This window comes from Hyperolius riggenbachi, chromosome 2 (assembly GCF_040937935.1).
Source record: "Hyperolius riggenbachi isolate aHypRig1 chromosome 2, aHypRig1.pri, whole genome shotgun sequence".
Lineage (NCBI taxonomy): Eukaryota > Metazoa > Chordata > Amphibia > Anura > Hyperoliidae > Hyperolius > Hyperolius riggenbachi.
In genome coordinates this window covers 558,510,346-558,519,316 of record NC_090647.1, presented here as the reverse complement: position 1 = coordinate 558,519,316, position 8,971 = coordinate 558,510,346, and the positions used below count along the sequence as shown (strand labels likewise).

Here is an 8,971-nt window from a genome sequence, read left to right as displayed (position 1 = left end):
TATTGACAATTTTGAAAACCTCATCTAGGAGAAAATGTGACCTGCATATGGGCCCCAGTCTCAAAAAAGTGGACTGTGTGTGTGTGGGGGGGGTCTTTGCTGATCCCCCATCTCCCCTACAGAGTATAGAGAAGGGTGTAGTTAGTCTAGACCAGGCATGGGCAAACTTGGCCCTCCAGCTGTTAAGGAACTACAAGTCCCACAATGCATTGCAGGAGTCTGACAGCCACAGTCATGACTCAGAAAGGCAAATGCATTGTGGGACTTGTAGTTACTTAACAGCTGGAGGGCCGAGTTTGCCCATGCTTGGTCTAGCCCATTCACAGATGCAGTATGTAAAATAAGAAAACCCAAAATCTAAACATCAGATGGGATGCATAATAACTACCAGTCTACCATGTGTATATCGTTCACAATCAGCATTTGACCCCAAAGTAGTGTGGTAGTATACTAGATGGGATGTGATTCCCCCTAGTGGTGGCCATCTGCTAGTCAGTGTAGGAACACCTCAATCCCGTTGTTCACTGCTAGACAGCTGCCACTGTATACAACACAATATGAGAGGTGACTAGTAAAGTCATCGGGGGTCGGAGGGTGCAAACTATAAATAGTGACACATAAAAAACTTCAACATGTTTCACCCTGAAGGGCTTCATCAGGAAGTGCAACAGACATTGTACCATGAACCAATGATTTACATGACCCCCCCACCACCACCACCACATAACACAACCACCCAACAGCATAACCGCTGAAGTAAAAAGAACAATAAAGTGTTCAAAAATTTTATTAATCATGATTATTATTTACATCACTTTGACTACATTCAAGTGTGTGTCTTTAATAATGACAACTCTCTTGGTCCCGGGCTTGCTCCATTTCTGTATTTGGTCCATTTTGGGTCCACATGTAGAACATGGCTCATGTTCAGTCACATCTCTAGGGATACCGAAGGCTGGACAGATTCCCTCTGTTGTATTGCACATTTTTATGAGACCAGATAGCGTACAGCAGCGGCCGTGTCACTGATAGTGTAATTGTCCAGTAACAGATATCCAGAAACACGGCCGCCTGCCCACCCCCTTCACCCGTCTCCAGTTATGGGATCCGGCTGTAAGACAGGCAGAACATTATTGCAGGTGTCGCCCCTTGGCACACGGCCTCTATCACCCGTCTCCAGTGATAGGCTCTGGCTGAGAGAGGCAGAACATTATTGCGGGCGTCGCCCCTTGGCACATGGCCGCCTCCCCATCACCCGTCTCCAGTGATGGGATCTGACTGTGAGAGAGGCAGCGCTTTATTGTAGACGTTGCCCCTTGGCACACGGCCGGTCTCCTGTCGCTGCTCCGGGTATTGTATCATACAGGGTATTAAAGCGCAGACAATAATCCTCATTCGCATTATCGTATATTGGCTGCAGGGAGAGCAGAGGAAACAGGTCACACATTCAGAAAACACTATTTATGGTACTTACGTATTATACTGTCTACAAGATGTGACTGCCTGCTAATGAAATGATATTTACTCCCCTTTGCAAAACTACATTTTGGCCTCAATTCACTAAGCGTTGCCGCATTCGGTAATGCAGAAAACAGCTGATATTACTGATCACATTCCAAATTCTAATTCTCTAAACCTATTACTGCAATGAAAAGTAAAATTACCGATTTGTGCGGTAAATACCTCAAGAAATGTCTAGAAATTGCGATAGGCAAAGATTTATTAAACCAAGCAAAAATGTTCAGTATTTTTCTCCAGCTCTGACCAGCCAGTACCTGACACTCTCCATGCGGTAACATATTGACAGATGTAGCAGACAGCCAATAGGGAGAGCCACACAGCCCTGCTTCTCACCCCATTTGATCCGATACTCTGGAGGGCGGGACTTCAGAATTGCAGAGCCGGAGAAGGAGACATTTAAAAGGAGCCTGAGGTGAGAGACCTATGGAAGCTGCCATATCTATTTCCTTTTAAATAAAACAATTTGCCTGGCCATCCTGCTGATCTTTCTGGTCTGTAGGGTCTAAATCACACCTCTAAAATAAGCATACAGATAATCTTGTCAGATTTGTCATAGACATCTCATCTGATCTGCATGCTTGTTTGGGTTCTATGGCTTACAGTATTAGAGGCAGAGGATCAGCAGGACTGCCAGGCAATTTTCATTATTTAAAAGGAAATAAACATGTCAGCTTCCATTTCCCTCTCACCTCAGGTTCCCTTTGAGGCTAGGTTGACAGTGGTCAGTTGCATATCTCACACGTTATATTGACTGTGAACTGCAATGGAGGCTGGACATAGACTTTAATGCAAAGCCTGCATGCAGCGAGCTAGAATTACATGATCCGTTACTGAGAACAGGCCCATAGAATTGTATGGGCAGTGAGTTGACATGCAAAATAATTCTGCAACGCAAGTGAGCACTGTCAACAGGGCCTAAAAACGCTTTTCTGTATCCCTTTAGAGTTGCATATCTATATACTAGTATATAGAAGAGCGCCCTCTGGTGGCTGCAGCACCTCTAATGGGATGCCAGGGATGCAGTGGACAGAAAAAACCCAGACTCATGCACACACACACACATCCTGCCTGACCTGCTCCACAGCTGCTGAGACTTACCGAGCAGGTCTTAGTCAACTGAAGCATGATTTTTCAGTAATTATTATTTTGTGTCACTCAGCCTCCAAGACCCTCCGTGCGGCTAGTTCTGGTGATTAGCCCCGCCCCATTATGCATGAGTGCCATGGCAGCTTCTGCATCCGAGATAATGAATGCCAAAGAAGCCACAGCATCCTACCAGGAAAGGGGCGGGGCTGAGCACTGGAACACACTTAGGGTCTCCGAGGCTGGGATACACATAAAGACCTTGACAAATCGTCATAACTTTAAGAGAACATGGTACATGCTGTGTATATTTTTTATTTTATTGTCACCTTAGGCTGGTTTCACAGTGGGACGTTAAAGTCCCACGTTACAGCAGCCAGTAACGCAGCCTAACTCACAGCACTGTAACATCAATGTGCTGTTCACAGTGCCCACGTTGCGTTACATTGTAACGCTGCACGTTCTACGAAAGTGCTGCATGCTGTGCGTTATACAGGGCTTTAGCCTGCTTGCACATGCTCAGTGACTAGCCACATGGCTAATTAAAGGGAAGGTTCAGGGAGGGTGGGTAAAAAATCAAAATCAATTTCCACTTACCTGGGGCTTCCTCCAGCCCGTGGCAGGCAGGAGGTGCCCTCGCCGCCGCTCCGCGGGCTCCCGGTGGTCTCCGGTGGCGCGCCCGACCTGGCCAGGCCGGCTGCCAGGTCTGGCTCTTCTGCGCTCCAAGGCCCGGAACTTCTGCGTCCCACGCCGGCGCTCTGACGTCATCGGACGTCCTCCGGGCTCTACTGCGCAGGCGCAGAACTACTGCGCATGCGCAGTAGAGCCCGGAGGACATCCGATGACGTCAGAGCGCCGGCGTGGGACGCAGAAGTTCCGGGCCTTGGAGCGCAGAAGAGCCCGACCTGGCAGCCGGCCTGGCCAGGTCGGGCGCGCCACCGGAGACCACCGGGAGCCCGCGGAGCGGCGGCGAGGGCACCTCCTGCCTGCCACGGGCTGGAGGAAGCCCCAGGTAAGTGGAAATTGATTTTGATTTTTTACCCACCCTCCCTGAACCTTTCCTTTAATATTCACTGCACTGTGGAGACTTGTGGTGGGACTGGTAGTGTTATCCGGATCATGAACGAATCGTTTATTTGATCTGGATGTTTTTTGTCGAATCATCCAGATCATCACAATGAAAGATTCGGTTCACAGTGGATGTCTGTCTGGAAGAAACAGGAACATACAGAATGTACAGTGCAGGGAAAGTCCTGTCCTGCTAATCATTTCACCCCCAGTCTGCTTCCCTAGTAAAATGATTCAAATGATTCGGTTCAAAGATCCGGATATTTTCAATGAGCCGATTCGAATGATCTGAATCCTTAAAAAGATCTGGACTTCCCATCACTATCCTGGAGCTGCTGCTTTGAGAGCTGCATAACGGCTCAATCTGACGTCCAACTTCAACACCACCATGCGTTGCATTAGGGGCACGTTATGCGACCTTAACGTCCCCTAAAACGCAACGTCTTGGTGTGAAAGTAGCCTTACATAGTTACATAGTTATTTTGGTTGAAAAAAGACATACGTCCATCGAGTTCAACCAGTATAAAGTACAACACCAGCCTGCTCCCTCACATATCCCTGTTGATCCAGAGGAAGGCGAAAAAACCCTTACAAGGCATGGTCCAATTAGCCCCTAAAGGGAAAAATTCCTTCCCGACTCCAGATGGCAATCAGATAAAATCCCTGGATCAACATTAGGCATTACCTAGTAATTGTAGCCATGGATGTCTTTCAACGCAAGGAAAGCATCTAAGCCCCCTTTAAATGCAGGTATAGAGTTTGCCATAACGACTTCCTGTGGCAATGCATTCCACATCTTAATCACTCTTACTGTAAAGAACCCTTTCCTAAATAAATGGCTAAAACGTTTTTCCTCCATGCGCAGATCATGTCCTCTAGTCCTTTGAGAAGGCCTAGGGACAAAAAGCTCATCCGCCAAGGTATTATATTGCCCTCTGATGTATTTATACATGTTAATTAGATCCCCTCTAAGGCGTCTTTTCTCTAGACTAAATAAACACAGTTTATCTAACCTTTCTCGATAAGTGAGACCTTCCATCCCACGCATCAATTTTGTTGCTCGTCTCTGCACCTGCTCTAAAACTGCAATATCTTTTTTGTAATGTGGTGCCCAGAACTGAATTCCATATTCCAGATGTGGCCTTACTAGAGAGTTAAACAGGGGCAATATTATGCTAGCATCTCGAGTTTTTATTTCCCTTTTAATGCATCCCAAAATTTTGTTAGCTTTAGCTGCAGCTGCTTGGCATTGAGTACGATTATTTAACTTGTTGTCAATGAGTACTCCTAAGTCCTTCTCCAAGTTTGATGTCCCCAACTGTATCCCATTTATTTTGTATGGTGCTAGACCATTAGTACGTCCAAAATGCATGACCTTACATTTGTCAACATTGAATTTCATCTGCCATGTATGTGCCCATATAGCCATCCTATCCAGATCCTGTTGCAATATGACACTATCTTCCTGAGAGTTAATGATTCTGCACAATTTTGTATCATCTGCAAAAATAGCAACATTGCTCACTACTGCATCTACTAGGTCATTAATAAATGAATTGAAGAGCACTGGACCCAGAACAGACCCCTGTGGGACCCCACTGCTAACAGTCTCCCATTTTGAGTATGATCCATTGACCACAACTCTTCGCTTTCTGTCCATTAGCCAGTTCCCTATCCATGAACACAGACTCTTCCCCAGTCCTTGCATCCTCAACTTTTGCACCAGACTTTTGTGGGGAACAGTGTCGAAGGCCTTTGCAAAGTCCAAGTATATCACATCTACAGCATTCCCAATATCCATATTAGCATTCACTACCTCATAAAAGCTGAGCATGTTAGTCAAACAGGACCTGTCTTTAGTAAACCCATGTTGATGCTGAGAAATAAGATTATTTTCTACTATGAAGTCATGTATAGTATCTCTTAGTAACCCCTCAAATAGTTTGCATACAACTGATGTTAAACTTACAGGTCTATAATTTCCTGGATCAGATTTTTTGCCCTTCTTAAATAATGGGAAAACGTGGGCTGTACGCCAATCCACTGGGACTCTGCCAGTTGCAAGAGAGTCACAAAAGATAAGATAAAGGGGTTTATCTATAACTGAACTTAATTCCCTTAGGACCCGAGGATGCATGCCATCCGGGCCAGGTGCCTTGTCTATTTTTAATTTATTTAGTCTTGCCTTCACTTCTTCCTGCGTTAAGTATTTAATATTACAGTTAGAAGATTGAGACTCTTCCGCCTCTGTAGTTTGCAACAGTGCTGTTTCTTTTGTGAAGACAGAAGCAAAGAAAGCATTTAATAACTCTGCCTTACCTTGGTCATCCACCATTGAGTTCCCATCCTGATCCTTTAGGAGTCCTATACAGTCAACCTTTCTTTTTTTAGAGTTAATGTACTTGTAAAACTTTTTTGGGTTAGATTTGATATCCTTAGCGATTTGTTTTTCAGCTTCAATCTTTGCCTGCCTAATTTCTTTTTTACAATTTTTATTGCACTCCTTATAATTGCTTAGTGCAGCCTCTGTCCCCTCATGTTTTAAGACCTTATAGGCATTCTTTTTCCTCTTCATTTTATCTTTAACCTTTCTATTCATCCATAGAGGCCTTTTTTTATTCCTAGACATTTTGTTTCCATATGGGATATACATACTACAGTATTGATGGAGTATAAGTTTAAAAGCTTGCCATTTCCCTTCAGTGTCTTCCCCTTGTAGTACATTATCCCAGTTCACCAAACTTAGTGCCTGCCTAATTTGAGTGAACTTTGCTTTTCTAAAGTTCATAGTTTTAGTGGTCCCGCTGCCCCGTGGCCTATAAGTCACCAGCTCAAACGTTATCATGTTGTGACCTCATTTTTACCTGCAGCTTTTTCAATCTGCTGTAGTAATCGCAGTTCTGCAGCTTCATTAATAAGAGGTGGCCTGTAGCATACCCCAATAAGCAATTGGCAACTTTTATTTCCACCATGAATATTTACCCAAACGGACTCCACATCTTCGCAATCTTCCTCCATCTCATCGTTGAGGACAGCTGTAAGAGAATTTTTAACAAAGAGACAAACCCCTCCACCTTTTTTCCCTGTTCTATCCCTCCTAAACACATTGTATCCTTTTAAATTAGCTATCCAGTCATGGCTTTCATCCATCCATGTCTCGGTTATTCCCACAATGTCATAGCCTTTGTCATTCAGAATGAACTCTAGTTCGTCTATTTTATTTGCAAGGCTCCGAGCATTGGTTACCATGCACTTTATATTTTTACCACCACATTTACCAATTTTGTTTACATGAAATTGGCTACTTGAATTTTTACCAACCTCCTTAATCTTTACACTGTCCCCACCCCCCTCTCCACCCTCCATAATGATAGGTTCCCACTGTCTTTTTACCTCATCTTGTCTATGTATTGAGACTTTATCCTCCCGCCTCCCCCCAGATCCTAGTTTAAAATCTCCTCCAACCGTTTAGCCATCTTCTCCCCCAATGCAGCTGCACCCTCCCCATTAAGGTGCAGCCCATCCCTGCTGTAGAACCTGTAGCCGACTGAAAAGTCTGCCCAGTTCTCCAGGAACCCAAACCCTTCCTTCCTACACCAATTTCTCAGCCACTTATTTAACTCCCTAAGCTCCCTCTGTCTCTCAGATGTAGCACGTGGCACTGGCAGTATTTCAGAAAACACCACCTTGGAGGTCCTTGCTTTAAGTTTATCTCCAAGTACCTGAAAATCATTTTTGAGGACCTTCCATCTCCCACTAACTTTGTCATTGGTGCCAATGTGTACCATGACAGCCGGGTCTTCCCCAGCCCCACCCAGTAATCTGTCAATTCTTTCCGCTACATGCCGAACCCGAGCACCCGGGAGGCAACAGACTGTACGGCATTCGCGGTTTCTTCGACAGATTACCCTATCTGTGCGCCTAATAATTGAATCCCCTACCACCAGTACCTGTCTAGCCTTAGCTGCACTCCTATTCCCTTTCTCGTTACAGCAGTCTGCCCCTTGGTTGCTAAGGAGCACATCCTGCTGCAGCATTGCTACTCCAGAATCATCCTCCCCAATATTACGCAAACAAGCATACTTATTAGTGAGGGACAACTCGGGACTAGCCTCCCTGCCACTTTTTCCCCTACCCCTTCTAACTGTGACCCAACTAGCAGCTGCCTCTGCTTCTTGGTCCGGCTGTACTCCACCCTCCTCATCTTCAACGGTTCCATCCAGTGTCTGGATCGTGAGATCCAAGCTCTTCTCCATGTTGTGTATGCTTCTCAGTGTTGCGAGATGCTTATTTAGCTCTACGACTTCCGCCTCTAACTGAGCAACACGCACACACCCAGGGCAACAGTAAACACCCTCAATCCGCTGATCAAGGCATGCATACATGTTGCAGGATGTACACTGTACAGCATAGTCCAACATGATGACTTTTGTGTGGGGAAAAATTATTTAAAGTAAACTGTGGTGGTAAAAGATGAAATGGGAGAGTGAGTGTAGCTGGGGAGGAGGAAAGGGAGAGTAAGTGAAGTTGGGGAGTGAGTGAAGAGGGGGAGGGGGAGGAGGAGGGGCGGGAGGGGTGGAGGAGTGGAGGTGGAGTGAGTGAAGTTGGGGTGGAGTCCTCAAAATTTAAAGACTACACCACAACGTGCCTAGCACATTCGACAACGTGCCTAGCACATTTTAAAGTTTAACATTAATTGGCCATCTAATGGGAATAGTTGTGAGTCTCAGTCAGAGCGGTATTGTATATGTATAGTAGGATGTACCACCCCAGACATGTTGGTTCATTGCCAGCCTCATCACATCCACTTGAACAGCCCATTCCACTATTAATTGCAGTCAAGTTACAATTTCATGCATACCCACTGCACGTATTACTGCTGCACTTTTCATGAAATCGACAGCTGAATGGTGCAATTGTGATTGCAATTTGTGGTGGGAGAAAAAAACAGAGCAAGCAGGAAAAAAATTGAATTACCAGATCACACACATAAAAATAAATAAATTGCAAAGTATCGCGATTGCTGAATAATTTTCCTGCGCTCCTATACAAGTACGTACAACAAATGCAGCAGGACAAAAATTGCTTTGCAAACACATTTCACTAATCGAAATACAACGTTGTTACTGTCTGGTTGTCACTGAGCGCTGACTTATTCTTAGTAGCCCTAATGGAAATGTTCCCATGTGGTCTCCATTAGTTTAGGCAGGACATGAATTGAATGGTAAAACACTGGTAATGGAAAAGTACCCCAAGTCTGTCACCCTGTAAAACTTAGGCCAGCTGACAGTGGCGTAGC

General features: G+C 45.1%; 1 protein-coding gene across 1 annotated transcript in view; it reads right to left on the bottom strand.

The window, feature by feature from the left end:
* Positions 1-771: 771 nt before the first annotated feature.
* LOC137545140 (uncharacterized) overlaps positions 772-8,971 on the bottom strand; it is a 99,218-nt gene continuing 91,018 nt past the window's right edge. Inside the window, exon 5 of the mRNA XM_068266247.1 lies at positions 772-1,414. Within this exon, the coding sequence (XP_068122348.1) occupies positions 1,298-1,414 (117 nt within the window). The 3' untranslated portion in view covers positions 772-1,297. The remainder of the gene's footprint in view (positions 1,415-8,971) is intronic.